The sequence below is a fragment of the Thunnus albacares genome, chromosome 17, assembly GCF_914725855.1.
Source record: "Thunnus albacares chromosome 17, fThuAlb1.1, whole genome shotgun sequence".
In the NCBI taxonomy this organism is placed as follows: domain Eukaryota; kingdom Metazoa; phylum Chordata; class Actinopteri; order Scombriformes; family Scombridae; genus Thunnus; species Thunnus albacares.
Window position 1 is genome coordinate 21,667,506 of NC_058122.1, and position 24,663 is coordinate 21,692,168.

General features: G+C 40.0%; 3 protein-coding genes across 3 annotated transcripts in view; all 3 read left to right on the forward strand.

Moving 5' to 3' along the window:
• Positions 1-5,216, forward strand: part of plcl5 (phospholipase C like 5) — a 66,603-nt gene extending 61,387 nt beyond the window's left edge. The window contains exon 6 of the mRNA XM_044330997.1: positions 3,238-5,216. Coding sequence (XP_044186932.1) covers positions 3,238-3,690 — 453 coding nt within the window. The 3' untranslated portion in view covers positions 3,691-5,216. The remainder of the gene's footprint in view (positions 1-3,237) is intronic.
• A 170-nt stretch (positions 5,217-5,386) lies between these two features.
• Positions 5,387-8,386, forward strand: hcrt (hypocretin (orexin) neuropeptide precursor). Its single transcript, XM_044330999.1, has 2 exons — positions 5,387-6,617; positions 7,811-8,386. The coding sequence occupies exons 1-2, from the start codon at positions 6,534-6,536 to the stop codon at positions 8,168-8,170; spliced, it is 444 nt and encodes a 147-aa protein (XP_044186934.1). The 5' UTR covers positions 5,387-6,533; the 3' UTR covers positions 8,171-8,386.
• Positions 8,387-11,165: 2,779 nt separating this feature from the next.
• Positions 11,166-23,518, forward strand: kcnh4a (potassium voltage-gated channel, subfamily H (eag-related), member 4a). Its single transcript, XM_044331145.1, has 14 exons — positions 11,166-11,241; positions 15,995-16,228; positions 16,546-16,677; positions 16,875-17,058; positions 17,680-17,930; positions 19,056-19,213; positions 19,451-19,658; positions 20,023-20,217; positions 20,307-20,506; positions 21,746-21,995; positions 22,103-22,317; positions 22,466-22,504; positions 22,938-23,305; positions 23,397-23,518. The coding sequence occupies exons 1-14, from the start codon at positions 11,166-11,168 to the stop codon at positions 23,512-23,514; spliced, it is 2,628 nt and encodes an 875-aa protein (XP_044187080.1). The 3' UTR covers positions 23,515-23,518.
• Positions 23,519-24,663: the final 1,145 nt, after the last annotated feature.

Consider the following 24,663-nt stretch of genomic DNA (forward strand, 5'->3'; position numbering starts at 1 on the left):
GCTCAGCAAAATGCATTCTTGTTTCTGCCTGCCCCATGACACACGAGATAAGTTTGCCCAATGCCCTCATCTCATTGCTTCTATGAATACTGGCAGTAATACCACCACTGATAAAACACCACATGCTGCTCAGACTGTGCATTGCACAGTGGGCCTGTTTGGCTAAGTAAGGATAGAGCAGCCAGGATATTTTTATCTCATCTCATCACCCTGAAATCATTTAGTATTGAGTGAAGAAGCTCCCTTGGCTGAGCTTTTTGCTTGAGTGCCAGGATAGGTAGGTGATTGCTTGATTCGTTTTTTGCCTTCCCATGCCTGCCTTATCAGACGGGAAACACCAAATATTATGACGATTAGGGCTGCAACTAACAATTATTGTCATCAAGGAATAATATAACTGATTAATAGTTTAATCTATAATGTCAGAAAATTGTGAAAAATACCCATCACAGTTTCTATTCAGGTTGCTTTTTTGTGCAACTAACTGTCCAAAATTTTAAAAACAAACCAGCAACTAATGAAAGCAGCAGCAAATCCTTATATTTAAGTAGCTGGAAACAGCAAATGTTTGACATTTTCGGTTGATAAATGACTTAAATGATTAATTGATTATTAAAACTGTTTCCAATAAAATAGTGACTCATTAATTAACTAATCTGAAGTGAATGTACTGGCCATAGCAGTAGTGGATCGGTGTTAAAAGTTTTTGTGTTCTTGTCTTCCTTGCACTACTACAACAGCAGTGTGTGCAACAGCCAGATTTATCTTAGTTAAGCTTCATTACATTATCTGGATGGGGAAAGGCATGTGCATAAGTAGCATAACAGGTGGACCTAATTCCTGTCTCACCCTCCCTTCCCGCTACACCCATTACCCCTAAAACCCAGCCAGCTCCTCACATCTCTGCCTTGTCTCTCCAAACGCACACTTCTCTCTTTCATCTGCTTCATCTTTCCCAATACTTTAATTTCTTTGATGAGCCACACTGTCAACATGAAGGGATCTTGGCACGCACAGGACTCCTCCTCCTCCCCTTCTTCCTCCCATTCTTCAGTAATAATCTGTCTCATACTGAACATTTGGTGAAAGCCTGGTGCCGATTTGCCGAGGCTGGCAGCCATGCCCAGTTATTTCACCTGTCACCCTCTCCATATCCTCAGCAGGGCTAGAAGCACTCGCTGATAGATAGTATGGAGCTGCAAGGGAGTGAAAAGAGAAAGAGAAAGAGTCTTTGCTCTGTCTCTCACTCTCTGTTTCCCACCCTCTCCACCCTCATTTTGACAGTTATTGTCAGATCAGAGCTGTCATTGTGAATAAGGTATTTGCCCATTTCTACCAGTGATAACGCCCCGTCATTCATCGTACCTCCCTGTCAAAAGAAAACCAAAATCAGAGAGACAGAAAAAGAGGCTTTGAAGTGAACGTCAAGCATAATGAAATCCTCTTTAAGAGGAATAACCAGCTCCAAAAACATGTTGCATTTTGTTTCTTCCCAAATCACTCACCATTGTAGTTTTTACAGTAATTGCTGTTTGGGACATTAAATCACATAATTAATTGAGCTCCTGCTAAAGTATCTCAGATTTTGGCAATAGGTGGCCATCTGTTGCAACTCTGGCCCCTCTTTGTTTTACCAACTCTCATTTTGTGCTGCTTCTCTCCAGATTTCATATATTTGTATTGTTCTGTACAGTAGAAACACACTGAATTCATAACTGATAGTTTGGATGGAGATACATCGCTCTCAGTCCGGCTCCTGCTCTGCTGTCACATACTACTCTCTATCTGCATCTATAACCTTAAAATAATATACTCAATGCAGGTTATTGACTGCCGGATTTCTATTAAGGGGATGGACTGATTTTGACAAGCAAAGAGTAGATTAAGATTGAATTTAATTAGGATATAGTGGTGGGATTTGGTGGCTGTCCTTGTTTGGGCTTAGCCCCCTGTGGATAGGTTTAGGCCAGCTGCAGGGGTGAATGCACCCGAATAACAGTGCATCGTGATTTGGTTCTGGAAGCGCAAGACAAGCTTTTCGCTGTCTTATTTTATGCCTGGTGAGTCATGACTTACATAATTTGTGTTCTTCAAACATATGACTTATTCATGCCTATGGTTTGCGTGCTCAAGTGGCTCAGGTAAAAGGCCATTTGCAGCGTGTTAACATCATTGGAGTAGAAAGTTTTGCACTGTGTGCAGGGCAGCACCTTTACTCATCCCACAATATGTCAGACTGCTATGTCTGCCTTATGGCATTGAGAACATTACCCATTTTACCATTCATGCTTCAGTCTGGTGCAGAATGGGTCAGCCGGTGACTATATTCTTTGGGATGTTAGCCCAACGAGCTGTCACAGCAGGTCAGACTGAGTCCAGACTGTTCAGTAGGAGGGAGGAAAAATATGCAGATTCACAGTTGAGAGGGCAACTGCTTTCAGCTTGCTTGTGAACAGATGTTGGAGGAATGGTGGTGTAAAGAAAGTGTTGGAGCAGACACGCTGGAAGAGAGGGGCTTGTGGTGAGACTGGGTGGCCTGAAGGGAAGAGTCAAGGGTTTAAAGACTGTACAAGTGAAGACAGGTTGTAAAAACATGTGGTCAAATTTGTTTTTCTTTTCTTCTTTTGGCCTGTGCTAATAATGCAAGCACCTCACACACACACAGAAAATACCGACTCTACCACATTTCCACATGGCAGAGAGCTAGCTTAAGGAGGCAGGCAGCCATGGCGGTGGCCCAGATTGACTTGACAGTGCTGTATAACAGGATGCCCGCTCCGACCACTTCCTCCACACATGGCAGGGATTCTTCTCTGGGGTGCTCCCACATAACGAGCAAAAATGTAGTATAACATTATCACCATATGACAGCACTATTCACCAGCTGAGAACAGTTTGAAGGGCTGGCGAGCAACCAAAGGCCTTCAGTCAGTGGCTTTACACTGCCCCCTTCTGTACCTTATTAGCTAATGCACAATTTTTTTTCTATACTACTTTACCTGATTTTTTCCCCTTATTTAAGCTTTATTTGACCAAGTAAAGGTACTTTTAGGATTAAAATATATTTCTTAAAAGAGATCAGGCTAACAAGGTATCATAGAACTAGATGATGTTATCTACCGCATGTAGACTTCAAGTTAAATGGATATCAAAGACATTTCTTGCTATTTTTTGTTGACTTAAAATCTGATGTTCTTATATGTTCGCTCTCTCTTTCTCTCTCTCTCTCGATCTCAGGGCCAGGCAGACCTGCTGAAGCATGCTAAGAGTGAGGCACTGGACACTCTTCGTCAGATCCACTGTGCAGCTCAGTCCTGTGGCCTCAGTAAGAACGGAGCAGCTTCTCCTCAGCTTCAGCATCATCCTCTTCACCAGCCACAGCAGTTGCACATCCAGCAACAGCCTCAGACCAAGGCCCACCCACAGGCTCCACCACTGCACCAGTCACAAACTCAATCCCAAGCCCAGACCGTGCCTCAGGCTTATCTCCATCCCCAACCCCAGCCACATCCCCAGCTACCAGCTCTCCCTCTGGTTCAAACTGTTTCAAAGCCACCGGCCTATCCTCAACCTCCACCCCTTCCCCAGCTTCAGTATCAGTTCCAGACTCAGCAGCAGAGGGCAGCAGGACCTCTGGACTCCATCCCTGAGAAAGAGATGGTCAGTGATGATCCTGCAGGATCCTGCTGACCCGCAGCCTGTGCCCACAGAGAATCCTACCCAAAGAGAGACAGAGAGAGTGAGATAGCGATGGAGAACAATAAGCAGAAGGATGTAGAAGATAAGAAGGAGGTGGCGAGCAGCGCCAGTAAGGAAAGGGAGATGGAGGAAGTAATGGAGAGAGTTAAAGAGATGATGATGGTGAGGAAGACTCGTCGTGTTAGGAGTGAGACACAAGTCTGAAGGGAGGTTTTAAGCATTGAGCTGGCCAGAGGGCTGAAGGAGAAAAGACAGAGAGACCTCACACTTCATACACACATTTTTAAACGGGATGGAAAACTAGAAAGACAATGTTTATTTTTCTCCATTGTAAATTTGGAATAAACTTCCATCTGAGCCAGAAGGTTTAGGTCTCTCCTGTCTTCTATAATCTTTGGTTCTCTGTTGGGAAAGTAAAAAAGTTTAACAGCTGGTATCAAATTTGTTGTCTGGACCAGGATGGCGTTCGGTAGTTGGATCAGTGAGTCACATATCCCTGTCTCTCTCTGGGCAGTGCTAGTTACATGCCCCTACACTATGTACTCTAGCTCTGTGGGTACAGGCTTTACCTTACATCGGCATTTTCTGCCACAAATTTGCCTTTTCATTTCTAGAGACTCCTTGGCATGTCTTTGTGCTTTTATTTCTTCATGCTCACGCTTTTCCTCTTCCATCTTAGACATATCTTAAAGCTAAGCGCAAACCACTCCTTTCAATAAAGAGGTTGCCATTTTCATTCAAGTGCACCAAGTTGAGCAGCTCAGCTAGGCCGAGCTCTCTAGGAGTCATAGATGACCATTTCAGAACAAACCAGGGACCTGTAGAGATAAAAATACATAAAACAAACTGCAGTTGTTGATGTGTTCAGTCACACTGACGCTCTTGCATCCCTTGCTGGTGTCACCCTCCATCAGACCCCACACATCTCCAGTGTCATTCCTTACGATTTAAGTTCTTCATTATTTCAGGACTCTCCCCACAGGGTCTCCTTGTCTCCTCCCAAGGGGCTATGTGTGTGATGTTATGTGAGTTGGTGTTTTGGCCCCCAGGGGGGAGCTAGCCCACGTCCTTGAGTGGCGGAGCTCACCAGCCAATCACAACTGGAATATTTGACTTTGCCTGTTAGAGGCCAAACAGGAACATGGTACTGCTGTCAATAAAAACACAAAATAAAGTGAATATAGATGTAAAGTGTATGTAAAATGTACGAAGGGAACATATATTGCTATAATAATTCTTGCAGACACAGATATTAATAATTGATATTATGATTGTTGTTAGTTCTATTGATATTCTGATTCTTTTTTAACATTACTTCCACATATACAGTGATTTGACACCTGTTGTTCTGTGGTGCAGATCAGGACAACCAGTGCATGTGGGACTGGGAAGAGTGGTTATGGGTTGGCGCTACAACATGAGGGTCAAACAATAACCTGACATGTGTTTCACTGCAAAGTGAGTGTGGATTCTGTAAGAGCTCCTTTAAGTGGCCCATTAAAACTGGCTTCATTGTTTATCTTGTCCATGTACAGTATTTTACAGGAATGTTAAATATGCATTTTCTTGGCAATTAGAGATGAATTACAATAACGAGTCAATACCTGGACTGATATTTTGTTGAAAATGTTTCAGTTGTGCACGGTTCTGAGAACGTCTATGAGTGAATTTTTTTGGTTGCATTCATAAATACATCGCTAGCTCTTCAAGCAAGCAAGCAAAACTTTTATTTATATAGCACATTTTATTCCAGGTAGAAGCACAATGTGCAGCACAGAGCCTTAGCTACCACAGAAGTTGCAGCCACAAGATAAAACATTCAAAACAGTCTACTGATAACATGATAATGCATTCACAACTCAAAGCATTTTGAAAGCAGCTTTCACAATGAGTCAAAAGCAGTCAATAAAGCTTTTAGACAGCTTTATTGATGTGCTGTGATGCTCCATTAATTCCCCTGATCTATAATTCTTTTCTTTCCAATAAACTAGAGGTAGGCGGTTTATTTTTTATCATGAATGAGTGTGTCCAAATAAAGCAATGCTTCCTGTTGTCCATGAGGTGGCAACAAATATTAAGTAAACGGCTGTAAGGACGAAAAAGATGAAAGTCTGAAAGTAATTAATTGCTTTGAGGTGTGGCTGAGCCTGTGATTTTCTTATCTGTTTATGTTTACTTTTGGGAGTGCCAGTATTCTACAGTTTATGAAGCAGATCATGTGGGACAAGGGCGTAGCAAGGAATTAAGGGCAATTGTGAAGGGCCTCTCCTTTTTCAATCAAAAATAATAATAATAACTGGAAGTTTTTGGACTCTTTTCAGCTGTTGACACCCCACTAGTGAACACTCTGTGTAGGAGCAAGAAAATGCTGTTACTTTTTGGTGTGTCAGTATAGCACCTTTTGTATTGAAGAATAAAGCCCAAAGAACCTCATTAGCATGACTTTTGAATGAGCTTGTCATTAGAACTGAGAAAAGGGCATCTGGGTTTTTTATTTTCTTATTTCAGAACTCATTGGGCCCATTAGCTAATTGACTTCTGTCTCTCACCGCTCATCAAAATGGTATGTGTTAATAAATCATTGGCATGCAGCCACAAAGACATACCTGTAGTTCATCAAAGGTCCAGAGAAGTGCCTTGGAGATGCTCTGCCACAGAAGACTAATGAATGGCAGCTAGCATGACATCAACACTTCAAATGAGCAAGGAGCAGAAACAAGAGAATCGGTGATTTTATGGCATGTTTGTGGTTGGCTTGAATGACGTTCACACAGTGTGGACAACTCAAAGCAATATAAAAGACACTTGCTCTTCACCCGAGGAGATAAGATCAGATGACTCCCTCTCACACGAGCCAAAAGATGACGTTGTTCCCCACCAACTTCCAGAAAGCTGCTGGGATGGAAACACCTAACAGGGTAAGGCAGTTTAAGCTTGATCTTTTATTTGGAATTGAAGTGAGCGATATGTTTAACATTGAAAATTTGTGGTTTTAACAGTTGCATTAGGGCCGTCAAGCAACTTTTAGAGGTGTCTTCTCACTTATATTTTTTATTTCTAAATGTTTCTTATCGTTACTTGTTGATTTATTTTTGTTGATGGGTTTTTGATAAATTTGTTATATCAGATATTAAATTAAAGTATATGTGAGAGAAATTGTTATATTTGTTATGAATATTATATACAAGTGGGTATTCTTTGTCTGACCATGTTACTGAGATCATAAGGTGCTTTGTGACCTGGAGAAATATTTCATTTGAGGTTTCAAATGAAATTAAGTACGCAGGTTCCTTCTATGGGCAGGCACGCTTAAAAAAACATATCTGAGCAGACGGCTCTCCCAGTTCAGACAATCAATATATAAACCCAAAAAATTTCATTATTTTAAAAAGCTGAAACACTTACTGAGTTGTGATCAAACCTGAAGTGATGGGTAATCAATGTATTTCCAGAATATTATTTCAATAATATTTCAATTTTTCATTTTCTGAAATGTTCATTTTCTTTGTAGTGTTTGTGTTAATGCGTTTTGTACATGCATTTCATTATACAAGCCCATCTAAGGACAAGAGTTGCAAATTAGCTTTGGCTATAAATATATATAACATGCAAGGTGCTTGATTGGGGTGTTTATGTAAAATAACTGACTAGAGATTAAGGTTTTATTATGCACATGTAGAATAAATGTCAGTGTCATATCATTGGAGATTCAGTGATTCATAGCCGTTATGTATGGATAAGTAGTTAGTTATAGTGATACTGTGTGTATCCTTGATTAAAGGTTATGGTTTTATTATTTACATATAGATTAAATGTCAGCATCTTCTTGTTGGAGATTCAGTGACATATTTATTATATGTAGATAAGAGTTTGTCTTTTCATCCTTGATTCAGTTGAATCAACATTAAACATACATTTTTTTAGATTTAACTAGCAATATGTCGTGCACGTTGTAAACACCAGTATATAAAAATATAACTCAAACATAGCCATATTTCAAAGATAAGTGGATAAATAATTATAATAAAAAATGTCACATTTTGTGTCTGTATTGTATCCTGGTAATTTTATCAGTTCTTTTCAACATTAGCTACTCTTTTTTGCCCAGTAGAAAGTCCTGGTGCTGGTCTTGATGTTGCTGCTGTCTCAACTGGCCTGTGATGGTCACAGCGTGTCCGCGTGCTGCAGACAACCATCCTGTCGCCTCTATGTGTTGCTGTGTCGCTCCGGCAGCAAGGTCTTGGGGGGACCTCTCACAGACGATGCCTCAGCCGGGATTCTCACTCTGGGTAAACGAAAAGAAGACGAGCATCGCTTGCAGAGTCGACTCCACCAGCTCCTCCAAGGCTCCAGGAACCAAGCGGCAGGAATCCTGACTATGGGGAAGAGGACTGAAGAGAGGGCTGGAGAGCAGTACATGGACTGGATGGCTCAGTCAGGAACCACCATCACAACACCCCTACCTGTTTGAAGTACCTCATGGTATAAATATACTGGGACTCCTTTAAAATGTAGGCAGAAAAATCACACTCATCTGGTGATTTCCCAAAATGTATATTTTTTAGCTCATGTGGAGACAATTTAGTGATTTTCTTTCAATCGTGCCTGTTTGAATGTGATATAAGGTGCATTTGTCTGTAAAACAGAAACTTGGGAAAATGTGTAATATTGTACATAATGTGTAAAAGATCTGGTGGTGTAATAAAAAAGCATAAAGCTGACAACATGCCTTAAGTCATTCATGGGTGGGTTTCCTACAGTAGGGTCGAAACTGTTTAGTTTTTCTTAAACATTTGATAAAATGCAGTAATAATTCCATCATGGCTAAAGCTAATGTTGCATTAGGTTTCACCAAAAGAACTCATATCATGTTGCTTACTATGATTATTTATATAATCTATCCATCTAACAAAAAGGCTGTGATTCAAGCAACTTAAAGCAGTAGGTATGTGTCTTCAATGGGCTCCTCTTTCAAACATCATTGGTGTATAAATCAATATTCTTACTGCAGCTAACAAAAACAGAAGACAGAACTTACCTACATGAAAAGGAATAACTTCATGAAGGAGGAGAACACAGGTTATTTTATCCTATAATATTATCTTCTTTAAAAACAGAATTATGCTGAATCAAAGCCCAGCCTTTCTCAGCTCATGCCAAGAGTTCAATCCAGTTTGATTGAATATGACCTACACAAAGGAGGGGCATTACAATGTAGAAATAAATTGCACCAAAAGATGGTGCTGATTGTAAAAAGTGAAGTGATGCTTGTGATACAGATGATAGCCTGCCTGCTGAATGATGTAATTATAAATAGGATTCATCAATTCTGTTTACTTTGATTAACATGTGAGCCAAAATGTTTGGGTTTGATTCAGCATAAAACTATTTGAATGAAGAAATAATATAGAAATAGTGACATCTCTGGGTGATACTTTTCAGCAGAAATCTATTATTTTTCACTTGGTAACTACAATACCACAACTATACATGTAAATCTATAATCTAGGGTCAAAAAATATGATTAAAAACAAGTTCTCTCCCTCACACTCTCCCTCTTTTATTAACTTTCTATCAGATGTAATCAAATTTCTTTTTTATCACTCATCATTTGTATGTTCACTGAATAAAGCCAGAGTCCTGCCCCTCTTTGAGACTAGTTCTGTTCCACTTGCTTCTGCTGCACAATGTGTTTTTTAGGAGGAGTTTTATAATGCTAAAAGATACTTGGATTACTCCTCACATTCTAAGGTAAATGGACAAAATATTCTGATCATTTTAAAAGTGGATCTTCACATATAATCCCTGTGAAGACAGAGACCATTTTATTTGACACAATGCAGATTGCAATCGCAGTGAAAACAACCAAGTGAAAGCTGTCTGATTGTACTCAATAGGCATCTAAAACTAGTCCACAAATTTGATAGATTGCAGAGTAAAACCACGCACATTGAATGAGGGATACATTCAAAAAAGACCGCTGCTCAGCAACATGGTACAACATGCACTTTGAATCAAACTGAAACTGTCATTTTCCCAAAACCATTAGATTACTGCTCATGTAGGCTTTATAGATGCTGTATTTCTGACAGAATAATGATTCGTTGTGTGGACCAATTAACAACCAAAATATCTTTTGAGCAAACTAAAATACTTTTAATATGAAAACTAACATTGATTGTAATAGGCTGTGTTTTTGAACCTGCCACTGTAGAGAAAAAAAAGTCTAATAACCTATTTATTAATGAAATGTCCGGTCTCATTGGATGTGGTTGCACAACAGTTTCACATTCCTACAGGGAACCTGGAAGAAAGTGGTAATTTGCAAGGATGTAATACAAAGAGCCAGTGTGTGTTATTATTTAGAAATGCAATCAATGTGTTGTTTGTGTACATGTGTATACTGTATACTGTCTTTGTTACAGCATCCGTGTGTGGGGGTGTTTGTTTAGGTAACAAATAAAATGCGATATAGATATGGCGATATAGACATCACAGAACCGGAGGCAGCCTGATAGATCCTCCAAGTGGCTCAAGAGCTGTAGAGTCCTTGAGCCAGATAGTGAATCACAACCCAGTGTTCAACCTGACCTCTGACCTTCACGTGTCCATTCTTACTGGACACATTATTGCAAACAACATGTGCTGTGTCTCTGTTTTCTCTCTCTCTCTCTCTCTCTCTCTCTCTCTCTATATATATATATATATATATATATATATATATATATATATATATATATATATAGTCTTCTGTATATTCACTCTCATTATACAATTGATATAAATTGTACACAATTCAAAGCAATTTGGAGAAAGCAGCCTAAGCAACAGAGCAGCATCTTGTACATCCCAATAGGGAGATTCAGAAAAGGTGCAGAGGAAGATAGGGTGTGAGGGAGAAACAGAGAGCACATAGAGAATGGTAGTGATTTCCAATAACTTCTCTGGGGAGCGAGAAGTAGAAGGACACATATTATGTATGAGAAAAAGAGAGAAGGCAAGAGACAAGACTAATAAATCCACAGTGTGCAGGAAGGGGATGGTTCAGGCTTTTGTATGAGAGACAGAGGGAGGGAGAGAGAGAGGCAGGGGACTCGGAGATGGCAGGAACCACGGTGAGTGGAGTTAGACTGAGTGAAAAGAGGCTGAGGCTTCACTGTGATACTGGAGCAGTGCTGGGAGCAGAGTGATGCGCAACTGAAACCTGAAAGCTCCCCGACTCAATACTGAGAGAACTGCAACACCTCCGAGCTCTCTTCTGAAGGAGAAATTAGTTTTCTGTGTGATGCGAGTCAGTGGTTTCCTCTCAACAACATAGAATAGACACAACTTGCACTGCGTTTCAAGCTTGTAGAAGAGTTAGGAGAGGCACCGTGGTTCTCTTTCAGGTCTTCTTTGGGGAATGGTGATAAACCACTGGAAACTGCTGTCTGAGAATCTGCAACCATCTCTTATTGTAGAGCAAGATGCCTGTGATGAAGGGCCTCCTTGCCCCACAAAACACCTTCTTGGACACCATTGCAAACCACTTTGATGGCACACGTAAGTATATTTTGGAGAACAGATTTTCATTATAATTCATGATACTAATTGATGATTTTAACGCTCTTCTTCTGCAAAACTTGGTTTGAACACACTCTCTAAGTCTACCTTCATGCCTCTGTACATGAATAGCACATATGCCAGTGGTTTTGTGTCCAAACCTTTGACTGGTACCATACATAATGTATATATGGTGGCACTGGGTCTTTGTGCGTTCTGTATCATCACTATACTGAAGCCAATGTGTTTCAAACTTTTTCTCCTGAGACATAAATTATTAAATGACAATTGTGTTGCCAGAAAATAGGTTTGTCTCAGTCTTGAGGCTGCAACTCCACCAGTTAACCTTAGCTTTTAGATTTTTTTTTTGCCTCTGGCATTTCTGTAACCTAGTTTTGGATTGTGACAGACACTGAAGAACACTGCTGTAGACAAATGTGTCCAACAGTAGTGAACTCCAATTATAAGACACCAAGTTATGACCACGAAGACAGACAGTGCAGTTGAGGATGATGTATTAGAACTGAAGAGCCACTTGTTGAGCCGTGGTGTTGCTTATAGATGCAGGTTGTTCCACTGTTAGATCAAATATTTTTCACTCAGGGTATTTCTTTAAAACAAACAAACCAAAAGATATTAAATTAAATCCATCAACAGGAAATTTAATGGCTCTAATTTTAAATCTAACAAACAATTAATACCGTATCTTCACACTTGTGTGGGGATGTCTGCATGTTTTCAGTGAGTTGAACATGTTTCTCTCATATTGTCATTAATATCAACCTCTTTAACATTCAGGGCTATATATATTTGCATGGAAGGAGAAAGACATGTTGTTACGTTGGTATTTTCCTGACCCTGATGTTTGTTTTGCGCATCCTGTTGGTATGCCCGGTGTCAGGCATATGGTGTAAGGAGGAGAGTTGCCAGGAGAGGTGCGACAAAATGGGAGTTGTATGCAAATGAGGCAGCTGAGGGATTCACATTTTTTACTTCAAATATTTTTATTGGAAGCATTTGTGCAAAAAAACTGGACATTTATACAGAATAAAGAACTGCTTGCTGACGGATTAATATTTTGGTGATAATTGGCTATTTGACATTGCTTAGAATAGACGTCTCAAGACCAGGTTAGTTTAAGCAAAGTGTAAATGTGCAACAATTGTAGCATAAAGCCAAATAATATGAAAAAACTTTTAATTAAACACTCGACAACCACAAGACATTTCAGACCTAAAGAAATATAGCTTATTCTCATTATTATTCTAATAGATCTACTATAAAATGTAATAACATTTTACTTTTATTCTTGCTAACTAACTTACTCACTTACTTACTTCTTAGCCTCACTTACTTACTTTATTTTAACAGTTATTGTGTGCAAAGCAATGTGTCGAGGCTAAGGCTGATTTACACAGTATTTCACCTCACACAAGATTTTTGTGCATAGTGCATGAACAAAGAATGTTTGGGAATTCACTTGAATACACCTTCACAGACCTTGCATATATAAACTTAACTGGTCTTTGCTTTTGTAGGTTGTATCTTCATGCCTTGACAGCAATGTTCACCCACTGTTAATCTGTTTTGACTTTGTTTTGTTGGTTTATATTTTGTTCCTTTATTTTACTAGTCCAAGCCTGTTGATCTGCATCAGAATCAGTAGACTGAAAAGTCATCAGCAAGCACTGGAAAGCTCTTTCCAGAACCTGATGAAAAGTGTGTGTGTGGGTCAGACTGTCCTTAACAACTTAACAGATTCTGAAATTCAGTGTGATGACACCGTTGCACACACAAATCTTCCCTCCGGTCTTGTCGTGCCCTTGCTTTCTGTACGCACATACACACACACATCCATATATATACACTTGAGCTTACACATATTAGGGTGGCAGACATTTTCTCAATCTCAGCTGCCACACTACCGCTGTATCAGATGTGCAAGTGGGCGGATTGACCAAGTAGCTGAGTGGGAGGTGAAGGGGCCAACCAACAAGAGATGTCTTCGGAGCAAAGCACTGTTGAATCTAAGAACGGCCTTGAATTTGTCTTGTTTAAATTGAAAAGCCTTTTTTGTGCAAGGACAACTCTTTTAAGACAAGGGGATAACTGCAGGGCTGAAAATATTTTCAACTCATATAATACAAATACCCACAGTGGGAATGTGAATTCAAGCTGGGCTCAGGGGAATGGACGTGGTATCTACATGACGCTGAAATGTGAGCAGGGAAATGAATTAAAATTAATTATACAGAGGCCAAAAGTCAATCAAATATCATTGGAGGTCTTGTTCAGTCAAAACGGCTAAATTATTCATTCATTCAATAGCCACCTCCCAATAATTGGGGAAAGCAGGTGGTGGCGAGGTATCCAACCAAAATATACCTCTGTTAATAAAGATTACAGATTTACATAAATATTGGTAGAATATGTGTCTGTTGGTAATGTAGTTGAAAAGAACTGAACACAAGTGGTTTAAAGGGCTGCAGTTATAGCTGAGGAGTTGTTTTATCTGTATTAAATCCTCACTCATTCATGATATAATCACTTAACAGAGTTAGTCAAATCCGTTAAATGAGCTGCAATGAGTTGTGTATGAATCAGAATGAGGCTGATATGGAGATCCTTTATTGGCTGCATCTGTGTTTCAGAGGGCACAGTGTCTCGGTAACCTCATGGATGCAAATTGCAGCATTGCCATGTTTTTTTCTTCTTTTTTTGAACAAATTGCTATGGCAACACGAGCGTGCAGAGCTTGCTTCTTAATTTAGTTTCTTGTGAGATTAACTGCACACATATCAGGTAGAAAATATCCACATATCACTAATTGCATGTCTTTTCCTGTAGAACAAACACTTGTTAACATCCCCTGATGCTGCCTGCTTGGTGATTGTGTCTTGGTTTAAAAGTTGTACTGTATATATCAGAAGAATCTATAACGACGTGCATTTGAATAAACTGTGAATTTTAAGTATGTGTTTACTCTCTTAGCTTTAGGGAGAATACAAAGCATCACACTCATTAAAACTGGCCGCGGCACAGGTGTCCAATGTTGTCCGATGTTATCATTATAGTGTTTTGCAGCATAGTCAAACAAAGAAATTTAATCTGCTTACATTCAGAGAGCAACTGAATAAATAAATGGAAGAGACATCACTCAGGCTCAGTCTATCTATCTAAATATTGAAGGGTTATTTGGGGTTATGTGGAGACAAGTGAGAGCAGACATGCATTAGTCAGTGAATAATGGCTGAGATTTGGCTGTTGTTTCTCTTTACAATAGAACCCGGAGAGCATGACCCCATATACTTTATTTTTACAAATAAGTCTGCAGCTTATAAGTCATGGGTTAAAATGGGAATGGAAGTAGGCCACTTTATTTCCCAGCTTTATTTATAAAAGACTTACTCACACAATTTATATTGGAAACCTTTATTTCTGTGGACAGAAAACATGGAATTGAGTCTGCTGTTTGTGTCCTATAATAGTTCTCATATTACATTATCTGTGCTGTCATAGATAATGGTAGTCTGTCACAACCCTTCTCATCGATTAGTGTGAAGAAACTCTTTGGTATTTACTGCAGAAGAGACTGTTGCAGATTGAGTTTAGTGCTTTGTCTCAATTCGGTGTTATTTTCATGATTATTTTCGTCTGCTTCACCACCTACACTTCCTGCCCCAAAATGACTCTCCACTGCTCCAGCGGCAGCATATCATCTTTTCAAACATTCCATTAATTTTCAGATACCTATCGGAAGTAGTTTCATAAAAGATCTTCTCCATTCTCCATTATTTCTCAGGCATAAAAGCATTCTTTTGATACATAGTGTTCTCTCTTTTACCTTATGAGTGCATGCGAGAAACTTTTATTGTGGGTATAATGGGACTAGCTGATCTTCTGTGTAAATAACACCTTTTTAAATACAAAGGGATGTCACATTACTTCTACTAAATGAATTCCCAAATTACTGTTCAAAACAAACAAAAAAAATTGCCTACAAATGTGTGTGGAACATCTTAATTAGGCAGCACTGCACCTATCATACCTGCTAAAGTATAATGATAATTTAATAAACATAAATCACTTATGTTATTACAAAACATCAATCTGGATTTTCCTAGGCACCGTTTTGTCAAATAAAAGAGTTTTGGCTTTCATAACATTTTATGATTTTTAAAAGAACAATATTCTTAAAAATTGTGTGTGTGTGTGTGTGTGTGTGTGTGTGTGTGTGTGTGTGTGTGTGTGTGTGTGTGTGTGTGTGTGTGTGTGTGCAATCCATTGCACAACTGGTGGCAGGATGCCACCATGCCCCAGATGTTAATTAAGGGCCAGAGCCTTGCTCAGAGGCACTGGTCCCCCGTGGAGCCAGCTGGGCCCCTGCATATATCTTTAGATTTCATACACACCACCAACAGCCCTCTCTGATGTACACTAAACTATTTTGGGGGATCTCAGCTGGTAAACAGAAAGAGTGACTATGATTAAAAAAAAACAACATCAAAAAAACCCAAAAAACAAGATGTTTTCTTTTGGTTCACCAACAAACGAGAAGAGAAAAGGCAACCAAAGAAGCTGGTTGCCATGTCTCAACATTACATTCAGAGCTGCATCCATCTCAATGTTAGTCACAGCTTTGCAGCTGGAAAAGCAAAAAAACTATTGCCTGTTCCTCAATAACACTTTTCTATTCTTCACTGTCATGTATGTAACACAGTACTGTTACATTCCTCTTTTATCTCCCTTGCAGACAGTAACTTTCTACTGGGAAATGCTCAGGGCCGCTATGGCTACCCCATTGTGTACTGCTCTGATGGTTTCTGCGAGCTGACCGGCTACGCTCGGACTGAAGTGATGCAGAAAACCTGCACCTGCAGCTTCCTCCATGGAGCAGAGACCAGTGAAAGTTTGATCCAGCAGGTAGACAAAGCCCTGGAAGGCCAACAGGAGCACCAGGGGGAAGTCTGCTTTTATAGGAAAAATGGTAAGCATCCTGTTCACATGATCACCCAAAGGTTGAGTAGACCATGGACTCAAGAACATACACTTTCTTAATTATAATATTACATTTAAACCTATGCGTCAAACCAGTTAAAGCATTTTCCTTACCTTGCTTTAATTGTTGTTGTTGTTATTTTTAAGAAAAACTACTCAAAACCAAACACACAGAGGGGAGTGAGGTGAAGTTAGCTATTAGTGTTATTCCAGTGTTACTAGAAATCCAATCATCACTTTGGGGGAAGAACTGTCTACCGGTACTGTTGTGTAATCTCAGTGTAATAACTTTTTAAATTTCCTCAGGAAATCCATTTTGGTGCCTCTTGGATATCGTGCCAATTAAAAACGAGAAAGGTGAGGTGGTTCTGTTCCTGTTATCCTTCAAAGACATCAGTGAATCACATGGGAAAAGCCATCACTACGCCCACGGAGACGGTGAGGCCTGCACATGCATTTCCTAGCTGTTAAGAATTTGAATTTTAGCTTTTAGCAAACTATTTTAATTTTAAAATATCATGCTTCCATTTTCATTTAAATAATTGAAAGCTAAGTAGAATATGGCACTTAAGGGACTGACTCAATTTGCATTATTCTGTGGGTTTTGTGCTTTTTGCAAGCAGCTATGTCAGAAGCTTCTCACCAGAGCAGGAAAACCAAACGATCCCACTTTTCCCAAGCTCGAGACAGGGGGAGGACTATTCTGCACCACCTGACCAACCTGTTCACCAAGAGGGGCAAGAGGAAACTGACCGATGTAAGTGTAAAACCCATTAAACCAACAAGATACAGCAACACTTTATCATTCATTATAGCTAAGTGATGTTTGGCTATTCTCCATGAAACAAAGGCATTTGCTTTTTTGATAGCTGAACTGACTACTTTTAAAGTTCCATGTGTCATTTAAATGTAAGTACAGATGAAATTTTATGGGCTTCATCAGTTCAATATGAAATCCCAGTCAGGTGAGCTTTGAGTCGAGTGTTTGACATCAATCTTTTTTTAATTCATGTTGAATGAATATCTCACATTTACTGATATTTTTCAAAGGAACTTGAACATGCGCATCTGTAAGCATCTTCAAACAAATCAGCAAGCCTATTTTGCACATAAATAGTTTATTCAAGTCTATTTAACAGCAATTCAAAATGTTATGATGATGATGGATGATCAGTGGCAGCTTTACTGGCTACCATCAGTGTTTCATGTAAGCACTGCCTCAGTAGGAAGTGAATAAATGCACAGAATTGGCCTTTTTCATTTTCAAATTTGTAATGTTTCATTTATCCTACAAATTCCTCAATCGAATTAATTGAGTTCATCACTTCTGATTCAAATCTAATGCCTTCTCTCTTTCGCAGAATGCAATTTCTAGTCATGCTTTCAGGATTTTTTAAAATGTAAAATGCTTGTGGACTGTCCTTCTCTCCTTTGTCAGAGTGTGTTCCAGAAACCGTCTCCGCCTGAGTACAAGGTTGCAGCTGTAAAGAAGTCACGTTTCATCCTGCTTCACTACAGCATCTCCAAGGCCTTGTGGGACTGGCTAATCTTACTGGCGACCTTCTACGTTGCTGTCACTGTGCCTTATGACGTCTGCTTTGTCAGTCATGATGAGGGCAGTGACCATCATTCACTTGTCAGTCACAGCACTATAGACAGTGACATAGCAGTGGAGATGCTCTTCATACTTGGTATGATTACTATATTTTATGAAAACATTTTTTTTTTACTCATTGTAACCAAGAATTTGTGTGCAGCCATGTAATTTTATGACCTTTCAAGAAAATATATGCAACTTAATCTTTTTTTTTTTTTTTTAGAAAACAACTGTAGTCTAACTTCTGTCATTGAAAATTAAATGGTAGCTTGCAGCACTATAATTTTAAAGTTGCATCTCCAACACTGATTGCATGTTGCACACCAGTTGACCTTTCAAGCTGAGGCATCTTGAGCAGCATTATGAAAAGACAACAATGTTTAAATTAAGAACAACTATATTTCCTGGTGCAGCTGCAGTGGTTTCCCTGGTGATGGTTAACACAAATAAACTTCCTACCTTTCCTCGCCCACTCAGGGTGTCTCTGTTGCCCCAGGTTACGGTTCATAATTAGATTTCTCTCACTTCGTCCCACTTTTCCTCCAAAGGAAGTGTGATAGCACATCTGTCATGAGGCTCTGACTTCCTCTCTCTCCCTCAACAGGTTTGTCTGGGGACAGACGTGCACAATGATATTCATGCCCAAAATTAGCTCATCTTGTATCACATGCTGTTGCTGTAACTTCTTTTTGAGAAAGTATATCAGTGTTTTATGCCAGGTCTCAGTGAAGACGTTTAAAGTGGAGTACTACTGAATTTCTAGTGCTTCTTGCAGAACCAGTATCATTTACATTCAATGAACAAGAGCCTGTCAGTGCAGGAAAAAATGAAAAATTAGTGCCAGGAATCACAATAATTAGGACATTGTACTTGTATTAATTTTGGGTTTTTTCAAAAATATAATTGCCATTTTTTGAGCTATTTTATATTCTATTTTAGATTTTATATCATTTTTAGCTACTCCCCTAATATCCATATAATCATTTTACTACTTATGTTTATTGTATTATGGTTTAAACTGTTTTTTATTTCACTCTCTCGCTGTAAAGTAACTACCTGTCTTATAATTCTATTTACTTATAAATCATTTTTGTATGTAGTCCCTTTAAAACTCCCAAACTGCTCATCTTAGAGCTGAATTTAAGTAATTCTTTAAAAGTATTTATTTTCTATTTTGTGATCATTTTCCTTCACTTCCATTTTCACTGCTCTGTTTCAGATATTATCCTGAATTTCCGTACCACCTATGTGAGTCAGTCAGGTCAGGTAGTGTACGATGCCCGATCCATCTACCTCCATTACTGCACCACCTGGTTCTTCATTGATCTGATTGCAGCTTTGCCCTTTGACCTTCTCTATGCTTTCAACATCACAGTGGTAAGATTATCATTTTATATAACTATGCCAATGTCATACTCTCAGTGTCTGCCTCTCTCTTTGCACTGACTTTAAACTAAAAACTTTCCTGCTGATAGGAACATTAAAGTCAGAGCAAGTGCCTCACAATGGAGACAATTAAATAACCCTTAATCAAGGTTAAATGAGAAAAGAGGATGAGTGGAATAAAACTACATGTGGAAAAACAGGTGTTCTGTTTCCCCTCTCCTGGTCCAGACCTCGCTGGTGCATTTGTTGAAGACAGTTCGTCTTCTGCGTCTACTGCGCCTGTTACAGAAACTGGATCGCTACTCCCAGTACAGTGCTGTGGTCCTGACCCTGCTGATGTCTGTGTTTGCTCTGCTGGCTCACTGGATGGCTTGTGTCTGGTACGTCATAGGACGCAAGGAGATAGAAAGCAGTGACCCCGTTACCTGGGACATAGGTGAGCACATTGCGTTTGTGTGTCTGACTGCTCCCACACCGCTGAATGAAAAGGATAATGTTCTTTCTCACCCATTAGCTTTGCTTTGCCGTATTTTATGTCCCTCCTGGCAACCCCAGTGGGCCAGAGCAGCACATTGTCTATTTTTCTCCTCAGTCCAGAGGAAGTGTAGGTCACAGAATAATTTCATTATATCACCAGTAATGCATTATATCATTGTCTATTATATCACCCATTACATCAAAAGAGAAAGGGTCGTCCATTGAAGCAGAACAAAAAGTAAAAACACTTTCTACAATTAGTTTAGTCACTGAAGACCTCCCACCTTAGTCTTACCCAACCACCCTCTGAACTCATCCATCAGGCTGGCTTCAGGAGTTAGGAAAGCGTCTGGAAACACCGTACATCAACAGTACCATGGGTGGTCCCTCCATGCCCAGCGCATATATCGCCTCTCTCTACTTCACACTCAGCAGCCTCACCAGTGTTGGTTTTGGCAACGTGTGTGCCAATACAGATGCAGAGAAAATCTTCTCCATCTGCATTATGCTCATGGGCGGTGAGTTTATTGACGATCACAGAAAATTCACAGAATGATGACAAATGTTCTCAGATCATCATAATATTACACCCTCTCCCACCCTCCAGCCCTCATGCATGCAGTGGTCTTTGGCAACGTGACAGCTATCATCCAGCGCATGTACTCACGACGCTCACTCTACCACACCCGAATGAAGGACCTAAAAGACTTTATCCGTGTGCATCGGCTACCTCAACAGCTGAAGCAGAGGATGCTGGAATACTTCCAGGCCACCTGGTCTGTCAACAATGGCATCAACGCCAATGAGGTTGGTAAAGGATCACAAATCAGCAGTGATCTTATTGTTCATTTGACACCATGTGCCTGTTATATCTTCAAATATTTCAACCCTAATTAAAGGCTTTGTAGTTAAAGTTTGTCTGTGTGGGCTAATCTCCTTTTAATGAAGAAACAATACATTCTGTGTTGGTGCTAGTTTCTAGATTCAGAAATATCATCCTTAAAATGTGGGTCGTATCTAATTCTCTGGAGTCTTATTCCATTTCCTTAAGTGGATGGCACTTTATTGCAAATAGAACTTTCGTTAACAATGCCAAATCTGATCTAGGAGAAGTTCCCTGTAATTACAAGAGTAGAAGTAGAAATAGAGAGAATACTCATTAACACCCTCGCCACTACCATCTGTAGATAATTAATTCACTGTTGACAGACACAGCCGCTGCTTTCTGAGAACACATTGGCTTTAACACCTTGTGTCTGTTTTTACTGTGCAACTTTGCATATCAGCAGAGTTGGTTGTTAATTCTTGCACGTCTTTCAGCAAAGTTTTTTCAGTCAACTGTCTCAAGTCTGTTTGGCTGCCCTATGTTGAATGTCATGCCCCTCTCTTGACTCCTGTTTTTGTCTCTCCCCAAAAAAAAAACCCCAAAAGACAAAAGTGTCTCTTAGTGTATAACAGTATACTGAACAGATCTAGCGTGATACTGATGTTGGATTGCAGCTGCTGCTGTTGTCCTGCTGATGTGTTGCTTTCGCTACGCGGTTGGTGTAGACAGAGGTTAGTGTGTTCGACTCCACTAGTGACCTTTGCAGATTACATGGAGTCATTTGATTACGTGGTACTACAAAAAAATTCCTCAATAGAGATTCAAAAAAGATCCAGAGCCTTACAGAGTATGAAATCACGACCATCATGATAATAAACCTTGGTCATTTGAACAAGCTTTTATTCACCACACAAGCTCCACCTACAGCATGTCAGCAAAGCCATCAACAGAGGAATCATTTTGAAATAAGACAGTATACAGTCTTTTGCTATTTTAAATGTTTGAAGTGCTGTTGTTTAAATAGTTGTTCGCAGATAATAGTTTTGGGCATGTAGTTGACATGGTGATGAAACACATGTATTTATGTTCATCAATAAAAACAAAGTGATATCACTCAGAGAGGTGGGGGTATTTTTATCTGCTGAAGCAGTGTAGCAGACTGGACTATCAGATGCACTGCAATAGTCATTAAAGTCTTGATTTTCCCCATCCTCTCTTAGCTGCTGCACGACTTCCCAGATGAACTGCGAGCTGACATTGCCATGCATCTGAACAAAGACATCCTGCAGCTGCCTGTATTTGAGCGAGCCAGCAGAGGGTGCCTGCGCTCCCTCTCCCTGCACATCAAGACCTCCTTCTGTGCACCAGGGGAATATCTTATTCGCCATGGAGATGCTCTACAAGCCAATTATTTTGTCTGCTCAGGTTCCCTGGAGGTTCTGAAAGATGGCATGGTTCTGGCCATCCTAGGTCAGTGTGGACCCAAGGGTGAAACATTTCCTCTCTTACTAATTTTTGCATCTTTTAGCTGTCTTGCACCTTGTGTGACTCATCTGTTGAACCGACAATCCCTACAGGCAAAGGTGACCTTATTGGGGCTGACCTGCCAGAACATGACCAGGTGATCAAGACCAATGCAGACGTGAAGGCGCTAACCTACTGTGACTTGCAGTACATCAGTGTTAGGGCTTTGAGGGAGGTCCTTGGGCTGTACCCAGAATATGGCAGCCGGTTCAGCTCCGACATCCACTACAACCTCACCTACAACTTGAGAGAGGGCTGTAAAATTGATGTAAGACATTTGCTACTTAAACCCTGACAAAAAAATTCAATGTACCATTTTTTAATTTCTTTGCTTTGGGTCATTAGTAGAAACATACATATACCAAATATAGAATGTGTGTATAATCCCTTGTTAATTTTGACTTCAATACCTCTAGGGAGTTACAAGGTTTCCATGGTCTCCCAGGCAGTCTCAGGTATGTGTGCCTCACTAAAGTAATTACTTCAACCTTGATCTGCTTGATACATCTGACAATCAGTTACAGTAAAAATCTGTCACAAGGCTTTAGACTGCTTTACTTGCAATGTAGAATTGTTATGGTGGAAAAATGGCACATTAACGGCCTAAATTTGTTTAAAAAGAGAGAGAGAGTGCGAGGGAGAAAGGAAAAGTGAAGGAAACCTGTTTTGCATGATTTACTCTTACATTTGGCACACTCTGTACACGCATATATCTGTTATTTTACCATATTAGACACCAGAAATTAAACACCAGAAAAGTCACAGCATGATTTCTGATATTGAATTGGATTTGCTTCTATATTTAAGTTCCAACTGTGAATTGATATGATAGTTGTATGTTCCACAAATTAAAGAAAACATCTAACCTTCGAACCGTCTTCTTCTAAGGGTCAAGTTTCTATCGACCATAAACTACCCTATATTATTGAGGCAGATGACGCAGAACATGGAGAAGACATGAGACGCTCTCAGCAGAGGAGAGTGCCTCTTCTACATGGAGTGGGCAGCCCTGTACGTCAGAGCTGCCTCAGCACCCTGTTAGGGGAGGAACTACGCCACATCAATGCCCTGCGTATCTGTCGGTCACCTGTTCAGGGAGGGGGAGGCCAAAGCCCCTCACCTCAGCCATTCACCAATGAGGATCTCTCTCGGTGTCCATTGCCCAATCTTAGCAATGACCCAGTCTCGACCCATCGGCCAGCTAAGCTATTAATGCCATCCTTGCCTTGTGTTAGTCCACTGAGCCTTAGCCCCAGGTAACACATTCAACCTGTTTTATCCAAATATGAACTGTAATCAGTTAACATCTATTTAGAATTATGTAACAGTGATTTGTGTCTCTGTCAGGGTCGTGGATGGAATTGAGGACAATGATCACGCATTTCAATTTAATGTAGAGCAGAGCGAGGCAAAGACTAATGTAACAGGTAAAGTCTCTTTGAGCTGCATAGTGGATAAAAAATGAATTACTGAATTGGGACAGCAAATCTTCTACATCTTGATTAAAAACACTGTAAATTAAACACAGTAAATTATACAAGGTTGAATAAACATGAGCTTTGTGACTAACTTTGTTTCTCTGCATCCAACCAACACCTACATTATTTCCCTCTCATTTGGAATTAGATGTCATGCCACATAGCATCTCATTAACCAGTGAAGGGTGTAATCTCAACTCTTTGCTCTATTTTTTTTTTTTGAATCCCTTTTTCAGACCGGCTCCAAGTGAGTGCTAACCTGCTTCTGGAGACTGAGGAAGTGAGACAGAACATCAGCAAACTGAACAAAGAGGTATGTTCAATATGGAATATATAAATTAGCCAGCTGTATAGTATATCAGTGCATTTATTTTTTTGATATAAATAGTATTTAATTAATTAGGCTATACTTTTTTATTAATATTTGAACTTGTAAGTATTTTTGCTGCTTCTTTGGCACATGCAGAATTAACAGGCCCTGCTTGTTCACACAAATTTAATGTTAAGTGCAAACCTCAAGCGGTTTTAACTGACTCTGCTGCAGGTCCTGTGAGAAGTGATCATGCTCTGACTTAAACTGTGGTCTTTGAGTCAACTGATTTTTATCCTTTCCCTCTAAGTGTATCTCTGATTCTTGTAATTGAGGAGTTTTTTTTTTACTTTTTCTTCTCAGGTGAACAACCTAAACCAAGAAGTATCCAACCTTGGCAAGGAGCTCCACGACATAATGCATTTTCTACAGTCCCATATGGCCATGCTCCATTACACTCCTCCAGTGTCCACGTATTCCTATGGCATACAGATGATTCCCAGTCCTAGCATAACTGCTTCCAATGACTGGCAGTCCCATGTCCCTTTAAATATAGCCACTGGCCTCCACCTCCATCATGAAACAATTAGTCACCCTGCCAGAAATGTGTGGGGCTGCAGTGGGATACCCTCCCAGGGCAGAAGTCCCACCTTGCTGCACTCCTCTAGCCCTATGTCATCCTGTTTACACCTGTGCTGTGGCCCCTTCCAAAGCTCCAGAACAACTCCTAACTCCCCCTATATGACCCACTCCCATGCCCAGGGAGGTCCATCACTCCTGGGCCTCAGTTCAGCCTTCAGTGGCTTTCCAGGCATTTGTCAGGCCC

Bases quoted from the DNA above. Each gene is read 5' to 3' on its own strand.
- hcrt (XM_044330999.1), top strand. From the start codon at position 6,534: ATGACTCCCTCTCACACGAGCCAAAAGATGACGTTGTTCCCCACCAAC. The intron at 6,618-7,810 runs GTAAGGCAGTTT...TTTGCCCAGTAG, and splicing joins GGATGGAAACACCTAACAGG to AAAGTCCTGGTGCTGGTCTT.
- kcnh4a (XM_044331145.1), top strand. From the start codon at position 11,166: ATGCCTGTGATGAAGGGCCTCCTTGCCCCACAAAACACCTTCTTGGAC. The intron at 22,318-22,465 runs GTAAGACATTTG...CAATACCTCTAG, and splicing joins GAGAGGGCTGTAAAATTGAT to GGAGTTACAAGGTTTCCATG. The intron at 23,306-23,396 runs GTAACACATTCA...TGTCTCTGTCAG, and splicing joins CCACTGAGCCTTAGCCCCAG to GGTCGTGGATGGAATTGAGG.